General features: G+C 48.7%; 1 protein-coding gene across 1 annotated transcript in view; it reads left to right on the forward strand.

Annotated features, from left to right (window-relative positions):
- The first annotated feature begins 882 nt into the window (after nt 1–882).
- Nucleotides 883–11,537, forward strand: part of LOC101559904 (telomerase protein component 1-like) — a 46,649-nt gene continuing 35,994 nt past the window's right edge. Inside the window, 8 exon segments of the mRNA XM_023704145.1 lie at nt 883–968; nt 6,078–6,520; nt 7,239–7,427; nt 7,800–7,931; nt 8,704–8,865; nt 10,006–10,158; nt 10,160–10,167; nt 10,461–10,529. Of these exon segments, the coding sequence (XP_023559913.1) occupies nt 6,101–6,520; nt 7,239–7,427; nt 7,800–7,931; nt 8,704–8,865; nt 10,006–10,158; nt 10,160–10,167; nt 10,461–10,529 (1,133 nt within the window). The 5' untranslated portion in view covers nt 883–968; nt 6,078–6,100.

Raw genomic sequence — 11,537 nt, forward strand, 5'->3', positions numbered from 1 at the left:
CCAAGCAGAGGCAAAAAGAGAGCTAGAGAGTTAGCTCTGTCCTTGTGAGGTCATTAAGTCCTGTCATGGGGGCTCCCCCCTCATGACCTCCTTGCTTCCCAGAGATCCACCCCCAAACACCGTGACATGGGTATACAAATCTGTAATGCACCGGAGGGAGTGTGGACTGGTGGGGCGGGTGGTGACAGGTGTGCAAGGAAGGACTCAGTTTCCCTGCACAGTCTCAAGGGTCTCTGCCTACAAGATGATCTGTTGTACTGGGGAAGCCTGGCTCCCTCATGCTACCTGGGCCTGCTCTTCATGGAACACCACTAGGATTACGACCCTGATTAGGATTATCACTTGTCTTGTGAGAGCCTGCTTCCACCCCCGGGACTCTGGTCCCTGTAACCCAAGTTATTTTTATTTTTGTCCGTGCCATCCACCCAAGGCATCACTTGGGGACACAACCCCGCTGCCAGGAGTTCCCCACAGACCGCCCGTGCCCATTCCCCAGGGCTCTAAAGGCTTTGAAGCCCACGGGTTCCTCTTCAGCAGGCTGCAAGCACTGCGCTGCCCTTTCTGCTTATCCAAGAAGCTTTGGCAGGAATTAAAGAATCCCATACCTTGGACACCAGAGAGAAAAGTGTAGGGAGAGGCAGCGAAGGGAAAGACTTCTCGGTCAAGTGTGCAGAGATGGAGAAAGGGGGCGAAATTTCCTAAGGGCAAGTGAATGTCCCAGAGGAAAAAGCCTTGGAGTAGGGCGAAGAGGACCAGGGAAGACAAAGAGGACTTTGACCTGCGGTCTAGGAAGAAGCTGCACGCCGGGGAGTCTCCGCCCGCCCAGCCCTCCCATCCCCCCCGCACCCCCCCCCTCCGCGGTCCCTTCCGGGCTTCCACCCTTCAGCGCAGCGAACCCGACCGACTGCGCTTCCAGCTGCTGAACCCAGCCGCCCCCGCGGGCGGGCGTCTTCCGCGGGACCCAGCAGGTAGAACTTGCCCAGGCCCGGAGCCGGGCGGGTGCGGGGCCGCTGGGGGTCGCCCGCCCTGCGCTTCCTGCGTCATGGGAGGGTATAGGCTGGGAGAGGGGATCCGGTGGGAAGGGCGGGGCGGAGCTGAGCCCCGCAGCCTCCCCGCGGAGTGGGGTGACCGCGGCCGGAACTCCGGGCTCCGCAGTCCAGAAGAGTGCGGAGGGTGGTTCTGCTTGCCTAACGCTCAAGAAGCAGGCTGTGGTGGAGGCGGAGGCACGAATGCAGAAGTGCTCGCAAGTGTCCGAAACCTCGCGTGGCCGCCGGCGGTGGCCACCTGTGGGGCAGAACGGGAGATGGAGGACTTTGAGGTGTGGTCCGGGAATCTCGCTCCGCAGACCCGGGCTGAAAAGCAGAGACCCGATAGCTCTGTGGACGTGGGCGCCAAGGCCATTTGCTGTTTAACACTGGATTATAAGATTTCTGAGATTGCTCATTTCTTTGGGGCGGAGCTCATACTGGGCAAAGTCAGTAGGGAAGTGTACAGGGCACGGACGCCATCGTTCTGCTTCCGGTACTGGAGATTGAACCTAGGGGCATCTATTATTGACCTATTATTTATTTATTTATTTTAATTTTGGTGCTGGGAATCCAACTCAGGACCCCTTACTTGCCAGGCAGAATGTTGCTTATTTGTCTAGGACTCAGACCTGCGATTCTTGTGCCTCAGCTTGTAGACTGGTCGCAGAAACAATCAAGGTGTTTAAAGCATAACTCATAACATTGCCCAGGTCGGGCTGGAACTTGCCGCCCTCCTGCCTCAGCCTCCAGAGGGCTGGGATTGCATCAGGTGTGCTCCACCACGCCTGCTAGGCCATGATGCTTGATGTGTTTGGCTACATTGGTGTCCTGTGCTTTAGTTTTTCTTTCTGGTCCTGGATTGTTACTTTATCAAGTTGTCTTGAAACTCTTCTACATTCTTGTCCCAAAGCTTATTCATATAGTAAGATTTAAGTGGTTTACTTACTAGTGTTATGCCTAAAACATTTAAATGGGAGTGAGAGATATGCAAATAAATAAGTCAATACATTCATAATGGCCTTGTCTCAATTATTTCCTGGGACAAAATATCTGACACCCAAAATATCTGGCTGCCTTCTAGGCAGAGTGGCACATGGGAGAGAGCAGCAGTTTATGGCAGCAGATAAAGCTCCTCCAAGGAAGTGGTGCTGCAAAGCTGGGAATTCCTCCAAGAATGAGGCAAGCAAAAGCCTTTTTCAACCCCTTGATATGCCCTTTTTGTGCTGAGTCACTCTAGGGTGGCCCCGGCCCACCCAGCCCTAGGGTAAGCCGGCCCACCAGGGTGTGGAAATACCAAGCCTATCCAGCCAAGCTTCCCACATCTCAAGTTGGCCCAACCACCACAGTCTACCCCTTGCCCACTTGGTAACTAGACACATTTTTTACAAATTAGTCTCCATATGTAAAGACATGTTTATAAACATTTTATAACTTTAACATTATAACAAAGCTTTAATAATCTTTATGGATCACTATTAAGTCTTATCAACATTATAGTATATGAGAACCATAACATTTTGGCCCTGACTCCCCAGAGACTTATGTATATCTCTGTATGTAAAAGGCACTTTAGTCTATTTGCAAGAGTTGTTAAAGTTATAACAGCTTTAGTATTGTTGAAAAGTCTGAGTCTTAAGATCTAAGGTAAACTCTTAGCTGTGAGCCCCTGTACAAATAAAAAGTTAAGATTTAAAGGCCCTTAAGATTTAAAGGCACAAGGCAAACATTGCTGTTTTAAAAGTTATGCATAGGAGGGCTGGGGAGATGGCTCAGTGGAATAAGCGCTTCCCTGGCAAGCGCAAGGGCCTGAGTTCAATCCCCGGTTCCGCCTATATATATATATATATATATGTGTGTTATACATAGGAGGATATGAACTATTAGGACCAAAACAAGTCTAAAATTTAGAAAGACAAGCATTAAGTCTTGTAGTTCCATGTGGAACATCCAAAGCAACCTGCAGTGAGTTGTGAATTCCAAAAGCCTTATATGGCTCTACGCCTGCAGCCCCCGTGGCTCTTCTCTGGAACTGGCTTTGCTCTCTCCTTGTAGCTTTCCTTAGACAATTTGTTTTTAGCTCTTTTAAACTTTTGAGCCTTTTATTGAACAGGGCTTTTTACTAATAGCTTTATGTATTGCCCTCTCAGGAGCACATGGTCTAGCCTTCTAGGTATTTTGAAATCTAAGTAGAAGCCTTTTTAACCTCAGAACTCTTGCATTTTCTATGTCCCTAAAACCAATGTCATGTGGATGATGCCAACTACTGCTGCCAGCTGGAGCAGTAGCCAAGTACCCCCCCCCCCTTGGCTATAGGGGTCAAGTGCCTGGATTACTGAGCACTCTGACCCTGATTTTTTTTTTTTTAATTTTATTTGTGTGTGTGTGTGTGGGGGGGCCAGCTCAGCCCACCAGGGGGCAGGACTGACTGGAATGTGGTGCTGGGGGATTGAACCGCAGTCCCTGTGCTTTGCTAAGCTTGTTCTAAGTAGGTGCTTTAGACCACTGAGCCATCTCATCAGCCCCCTGACCCTGATTTTGAGGAAAAAATTTTTATGCCAGCGTTATTTTGGAATCTGGTGTGGCCACTGCCTCTATTTTGGAACATGGGGCTCTGTAGCTTTTTCTCAAAGCAGAGTCCCTCACCCTTGCATTTATGAGACTGCAAAGGGTGAGAAAATTCTACTTCCTGTGATGCCTTCAGGACATCTTTTTTATTTTCCTTTCTCTTGGGCAATGGAGATTTCAGCTCTATCTTTCCAGTCCACAGCCTTCCTGGTGCTTTCTTTTTTTTCTTTTACTTTTTCTTTTTATTTTTTCCCATAATTTTATTGATAAACAACTAGCAATGAGACAGTTTCAAATCAAATTGGTAGGACAGTTTCAGTAATTAACACAATGCATACATTCTTCCTAGTGGTTAATTGCTGTACAAGATGCGGACATATCCTATTTACAAACACCATTAGAACAAATCACTCTATTCATTAAGAGAATGTAACTATATATCTATCCTAACCACTTTGAATACACAGATACAAAATGGACATTCATCTGTATCCCCTTCTTTCTTGTTAAGTTTCATTATTTGAATATTATAGGTGTGTAAATTCAGCAAAATATTCTAAAAGAGTCCACTAGCCCATAATAGTATGGGGTCTTCCGCTTGACTGGCAGTGTCAGATCTGGTGCTTTCTTTTTGATCAAACTCACAACATTTTAAATCATCCTGCTGGGCTCTTTGTTCTTGACTCTCAACATATATTTGACTAAAAGCCCCCAACAAAAGCCATGCCACTGCCTCAATATTTGACTACCTTGAGTTTTTTTTTTTAATTAACTAGTTTGCTGTGTTTAATCTCAGTCTCAGTCAAAGTCTCTGGACAGGAGCAAAATGCAGACAAACTTTTTGCCAAGCCATAATACAAATCTTCTGCAGTCCAACAACCAGTGCAGTCCTTCATCCCAGCAGAAACCTCCACAGCCTCGTCTTTATTGGTAGGCTTTCTATCAGCATTATGGTCTTCTGAGCTCTGAATAGAATCTCCCATACTGAAGAACTGAAGGCATTCCAGCTCTTCACCATTCCCTTGGGGAAAGGATCTTAATGTATAGTTCACAGAAGTCTTGGGAAGTCCAAGAATGCTGTGCCATTGACCTCCTGAAAGCTGAGTGCCAAGCAGTATATAGGCCGACTCCCCGGCCCCTCTGACAGAGCTTCTTTGCTCTACCAGATTGGCAAAAGCCTCTACATTGTACCAACTAGGAGCTGTAGAAACCATGATGAAGACAGCCATAAGGATTGTGCCCCAGGAACTTACAGTCTAGTGGGCCAAAGGACAGGCAGGGGACGTGTCGTGTGGTGAAGGAATTAGAAGCATGGGAAGACCCTGGAGAGCACACCTACCCTGAAGTGGCTCTGTGTGTGCCAGAGGCTCCTAGTGAGCAATGTGAGCCAGAAGAAAGTACACTGACCTTGTCTTGGGAAGCAAGGTGGGGTGGGGGGCACGCTTTGGGGGAGGGGAGGAGCATTGCAGGCATGTGCCCTGGGAAAGGCTGGAGTCAGGAGAAGCCTCAGCAGTTCTGGATTGAGGCTTAGTGCTCTGAGTTGGACTGGGATAGGTGTCAGTCTGCCGTGAGACTGGGAGGTGATCAGAAGTGGGTTGTGGTGTGATGTGGGGATGTGGGTGGGAGGGAGACAAAGGTGCCTTGAAGGAGTTTTATTTCTGTAGGAGAGACTGAGACTGAGTTCACAAATAAGCAAACAGGGTGTTTTTAAAATTTTGATAAATATAGTAAACATGGGGCTGGTGAGATGGCTCAGTGGTCTAAAGCACCTACTTAGAACAAGCTTAGCAAAGCACAGGGACCACAGTTCAATCCCCCAGCACCACATGCCAGCCGGCCCTGCCCCCTGGTGGGCTGAGCTGGCCACACACACACACACAAATAAATAAATAAATTTAAAAAAATAAAAATAAATATCGTAAACAGAAAGTTTACTATCTGATTTATAAATGGTTTCTGGGGTGGTCCTGGGAGAGCTGTTCAGGCAGATATGCATAGAGCAGATCTTGTTTATTTTTGAGACAGGGTCTCGCTATGCAATTTAGGGTAACCTAGAGCTTGCTTTGTAGCCCAGGTTGGTCTTCAACTTGGAATGATCTTCCTGCCTCAGCCTCAGCCTCCTGAGTGTTTGGATTACAGGTGTGTGTCACCATCCCCAGCTGCATACACCAAGTCAGCAGTCATCTGGATTAGAGGATTCTACAAAGTGGGGGCTTTGTGTATGTGTCCTTTCACATCCTTTCCTTCTCCAGGTATTCCCTTTATCGAAAACTTGCTCACAAGCTTTTTGTCTTGCCCCCTTTTAACCCTCTTCCTCAGAATCCTCCCGATGAACGCAATCCTGAAAACAATGACCACTGGTCCTTTGCTCTGTGCAGGTTGCTGGCATCACCAGCAGGGATAAAGGAAAGATCCCTTCCCTGTGTGTGGAGGCTCCCCCTGCAGGCCACCGCCTGTGCTCACCACGGGTCTGTCTACTTCTAGGTGCCTTGGAGTTGGCTGCAGCCATGGAGAAAGGCCCCTGGCCTGTGTCTGCCCACCCAGACGTCCTCTCCTTGGAGAACCGGAGCCTGGCTATGCTTCCTAACTGGCAGCCTGTGGACAAGCCTCCTGGGTATACATCTGCTCCCTCAGACATGCTGTCCTTGAAGAGCCAGTGCCTGACCAGAATTTCTGACCTGAAGACCATGGGAAAACCACATGGGCCTGTGTCTGCCCGCCCAGATGTCCTGTCCTTGGAAAACCGGAGCCTGAGTTCCCTCCCGAGTGTAAAGAGCAGCGTGTCTGCGGGCCCCTCGGGCCAGTGTCTCCAGCTACCTCACCCGATGCGTGCTAACACAAGCAGCCTGCACACCAGCACAGGCCTGCTGTCTGAGGCTCCCAGCAGCAGGAGGGTCCAGTGTCTGTCTGCTGCAGAGACAGTTCAGGTAGTGCCTTCGGTAGAGGTCCATGACACTCATCTTGACTCCAAACTTGTCTGTTGCATGCTATTGTCTGTAGCCTCAATTGGCCTCAGTTTGCCTCTTTGTGGCTTTGTGTCTGTGTAGCCTCTCTCCTCAGCACCCCTTTACCCTATAGCCATCTTCCTCCACATCACTTTTGCTCTAGTTCAGAATTCCACAAAACAGATCAAATGTAGCCCTCGGTCATGAAAGCCTGGGAACCCTTTGAGGCCTTAATTTCTTTGCTTCTAAACGGAGTCTCTGAAAATACTCTTTAGAGCTGTAGTCAGGCTCACAGCAGCGCTTTAGAGCTGTGCCATCACAGTCACGTGAGTGTGTTACTCCATTTCATTTTCCAGCAGCCCTAGCAGATGGGTGGTGGTGAACGGGAAAGCTGAGCTTCACAGTGGTGAAGTGGCTCAAAGCTGTTGAGCCTTGCTTGACTCAGGAGTGGCTGAGACATAGTAAGGACATGAACATAGGTAGGCAGATGTGGAAGCCACAGGGCAAAGGCTGAGAAAGGGATGTTGAGGAGGGAGTACTGAGTGGGTCAGAGTACTAGATGGGTCAGAGCTGGTGCATCCTGGGGTGTGGAGAGGAGTTTACAGATGTTGCTTGGAGGTGTAAACCTTCCTGATCTTCAGATCAACCCATGCTTGAAGGGCCACGGGCTCCTGCTGACTGTAACTGCCACTATCCCCAGGGTCATCTGTGCTGTTCCAAAGAAGAGAAAACGTCAGCACTGAAGGAAGGGGAAGGGGCCCAGATGCCTTTTTATAGTCTAAGCTTGGGGGAAGAGGAGGAGGAGGAAGAAGAACTGAATGCACAGCTTTCCTCTGAGGACTTGGACTCAAATCCTTATTCCACTGACCAGTACCTGCAGGAAAAGAAGGTGATACTTCTAGAGTTGGGTAGAGGTTGGTCTTGGTGGGAATGAGTCCAGGGGAGGGGTGGACTCCTGAACCAGATCTCTTCTCCAGATGGAAGGGGAGGCAGCCGACAAGGCCCAGCTGTCATTTCTCATTCCTTAATCCCTTTTGCTTTTTTTGTTTTGATATTTTTGAGAAAGGATCATGCATTGTAGTTGGAGCTGGTTTTTTTTTTTTTTTTCCAGAACCGGGGATTGAACTCAGATCCTTGCGTTTGCCAGTCAAGTGCTTATCCTACTGAGCCATCTCCCCGGCCCCTGGAGCTGGTCTTTAACTTACGGCGATCTTCCTGTGCATCTGTTACCTCTTTTTTTCCCCTCTCATATTTCTCCTAGATGATTCTGGTGAACACACTGTGCTCTACTATGGTCTCAGATATAAACAGGAAAAGTACAGCTGCTATCATCAGTCCCATCCTTGAAGTCTGTGATATTATTGCCCCCTTGGAGCCTGAGTTCATCCTCAAGGTATTAGGGGTGAGGGAGAGGTGGGTATAGGTCTCTGGGAGACAGGAATGTGCTCCCAGTGTGTTAGCAGGTGCTGCCTAGGCTTGGTTGTGAGTGGAAGGAATTTCCCATAGGAGGGTACAAGGACTGGTGGTGAGTCTAAGTCCTCATCCCTACAGTTCTGTGAGGAGGAGAAAAGACAAGGTCGGGAAAGTATACGAGACTGGGTTTGCTTTGTAACCCAGGCTCAGCGTGCCAACAGTGCTGCTAACAGATGAGCTGGCTTGCAGTGAGCTTGGAGTGTTGGTAGGAGGGCAGAGCACTTTCCAGAATATCATGTCAAAGCAGATGGTTCCAGATAATGTTTGAAAAGCAGAGAACAGGGAGGGTGTTTTCTGGGAGGGTGTAGAAGGTGGCAGGTTCGACCAGGGATTAAAATCTTTGACAAGATTGATGCCCACTGGTAGGAGTGACCCTCTAAGGAAAGAAAGGGCAGGGTTGACTTGGAGGGCATTCGGCAGAGTCAGGGGAAGATAAGCTACAGAGTAGGATAAGGGAGAGACCAGCGATGGCGAACCTGTGTTTCCAGGGGACCATGTGCCTTACTGAAAGCTCTCAAAGGCTCCCCCTCACTGGGCCAGACTGTGCAAGATCTAGAATGCCAGCCTAGGGGACACGATTCTATTTTGCAATATAGAGAGCTAGGAAAGGGTTTTATGTGGGCACACTCAAGCCTTGGTTCAGAGCAGGCAGCTACAGCAGCGGTGGCTGAGATGCTCACCCCGTGTTCTAGGCATCTTTGTACGCCAGGCAGCAGCTGAACCTCCGGGATGTGGCCAACATGGTCCTGGCCATTGCCGCCTACTTGCCCGCCTGCCGTCCCCACGTGCGTCGCTATTTCTGTGCCATCGTCCACTTGCCTTCCGACTGGATCCAGGTCGCGGAGTTCTACCAGGTGAGGCGCTCACTTCCCGAGCACGGACCTCCCCAGCTTGCCTCTCTGCTGCTGTTGAGTCTCTGGAGCAAACTCTCAGCCAAGTCGGCCTCCCCTCAGCCACGTAGCCTGGTGCCCACAGGGGGCAGCTTCTCCTGGAGCAGGCTGGGCTGCCTGCAGGAGGGTAGGATGGGAGCACCACTTGAGAAACTGAGGAAAATGAAAATCAGAGAAGATCGCTCACCTGCCAAATAGCACAGAAATTTCTTTTTCTCTCCTGTCTTCTCTTTTCCTCTTTTATTTCCCTTTTCTCTCTTTTCTATTCTATTTTCTTTTCAGTGTGTGTACGTGTGTATGTGAAAAAGAGTATGTGCACGGGTGTTCCTTGGGATAAGAAATGTCACCTTGGGGAGCACCATGCTGGTACCCCTGGGAAATATTCCTTATAAAATTCCTGGGGTACCTTTTGGAACTTCTCCCCTTTTTTGGTGCCACCCTTGCTGGAAGTTTTTTCCCAACATTGGTCATTGCCACCTCCTAAAAAAAAAAAAAAAAAAACAAAAAACCTTCCTCTTTTTTGGAGATACACTCCTGATGGCTGCCTCTTCTAGTTCACTAGCTGTTTCATTTTTTGAACCCAAGACCTTTGCACTGAGGTACCTCCCACATGCTGTTTCAATTTTTATTTTGAGCCAGCGTCTCTCAAAGTCATTTAGTAGCCCAGGCTGATTTTCAACTTGTGATCTTTCTGTCCGAGCTTCCTAGATTGCTGGGATTACAGGTGTGTGCCTGCATGCCTGGGTTTTCTCTACCTCTTTTAAATTTTTAAATTTTGTTGACAGTGTCTTCCTAAGTTGTTCAGGGTAGGCTCCAGCATACAGTCCTCCTGTTTTAGTCTGCCAACGTGCAGAGATTGCAGGTGTGCTTCCAGACCTGGCCAGAAATTGTGACCCTGAGCTGGAGATTGGAACTTGCTCGCTCTCCATACTTTCTAGTAACCACATGGTCTTGTTTTAGTTTGGAGGATTTCATTGGGTCTCACCACTGATCAAATATCTCATTCTCTCTCTCTCTCTCTCTCTCTCTCTCTCTCTCTCTCTCTCTCTCTGTCTCTGTCTCTGTCTCTGTCTCTGTCTCTGTCTCTGTCTCTGTCTCTCTCAGGAACTGGCTAAAACAGAGGAAGATAAACTGGCACCACTTCCTGCCTGCCTCCGGGCTGCTATGACTGACAAGTTCGCTCAGTTCGATGAGTACCAACTGGCTAAGTACAACCTGCGCAGGCACCGCGCCAAGAGTCGCCCCCGCCGGCCTCTTCAGCCTCCAGTCAGTCTCTGCCTCCCCCTGCTCACTCCTGGCCCAAAGCCACTCCTCAGGAAGGGGGAGACAGCAGCATGGTGGCCCCAGAAGTTCTGCACCAAGCACTTGACGTGTTCTCTGGCCAGGAGCTAGCACAAGGTCCAGGAATGCCGGGAGGAGCTTGGGGCAGTAGGAGCAGCTCAGGGTTTTTTCTAGCCAGCTTCCTTTCTCTCAGAGATGGGCCTTCAGTAGAATTCCCAGGGCTTCCCCAGGGACAGACTCCATTTCCCCGTGTGTAACTGCCTCTCCTGTTCCCCCAGGAGCGTCCATTTTCTGAGAGAAGACATTTTCCAAGTTACCTTTGGCCTATTAGAGACATACAGTTTAAGGTGAGTTCCTTAACCTGGGCCTGCTTATGTACAGATATACTTTTTTCTATATTTTTTTGACAGGTGATACAATTAGTGGGACAAATAAGTTACAAAAAGTGTGAAATAACTACCTTCCCTAGGCAATTTTATAAATGAACAAAATGATTTTTTTTTTAAATTAAAGATCTTTTATTTATTTGGTACAGGGTCTTGTTATGCAGCTCAGACTCAATAGATCCTTCTGTCTCAGCCTGCCCAGTGCTGGGATTATGGGCATGCGCCACCATGCCTAGCTCCAGTGGCCAGCACAGTGCACCCACGGTTCAGGGGCTGGCATGGCGTGCAGCACTGGGGATTGAACCTGGGTTCTTGCACTTGCCTTCAGGCACTAAGACCACTGGGCAATCTCCCCAGCTCAATCTTTTGTATCTGTATGACATCTACAACTTTTTACTTAGTGATTAAGAGGACAGAATCTTGATTCATATAATCCTTGGTTTGTATCTTACCTCCAAGGCTGTCGTCAACCCTTGGTCCAATGATTGAACATCTGTGTCTCATTTTGGTGGCAAAGATAGCAGAGCCTACGCTTTAAGGTTAGAAAGATAAATCAAGCGGAAAGGTATTTCTATTACTATTTGGTGTAAAAAGTGTGTGCTACTATCATTAAAGCACATTGGTAGGGCTAAGGAGATGGCTCAGTGGAATAAGTGCTTCCCTGGCAAGCACAAGGGCCTGAGTTCAATCCCTGGTTCCACCAAAACAAACAAACAACAACAACAACAACAACAACAACAACAACAAAACACAGTGGTAAGGAAACGTGTATTGCTATTACAAGAAACAACACATCTTGAGTTGGCCAGCTGCCCCTTTCTCCTCATCCTATTAATATAGGCCAAAGTCAGCTGTCCTGCCGTAGGAATGCTCTCAGTGTTCCCTCTTTCACAGCCTGCGCTGTGCCGCTGCCCCCAGCCCTTGTGCTCCTGCTTCTACCTCCTGAGCAGCACGCACTGCAGCTGTGCC

Source organism: Octodon degus, unplaced genomic scaffold, assembly GCF_000260255.1.
Source record: "Octodon degus isolate 3935 unplaced genomic scaffold, OctDeg1.0 scaffold00189, whole genome shotgun sequence".
Classification (NCBI taxonomy): Eukaryota; Metazoa; Chordata; class Mammalia; order Rodentia; family Octodontidae; genus Octodon; species Octodon degus.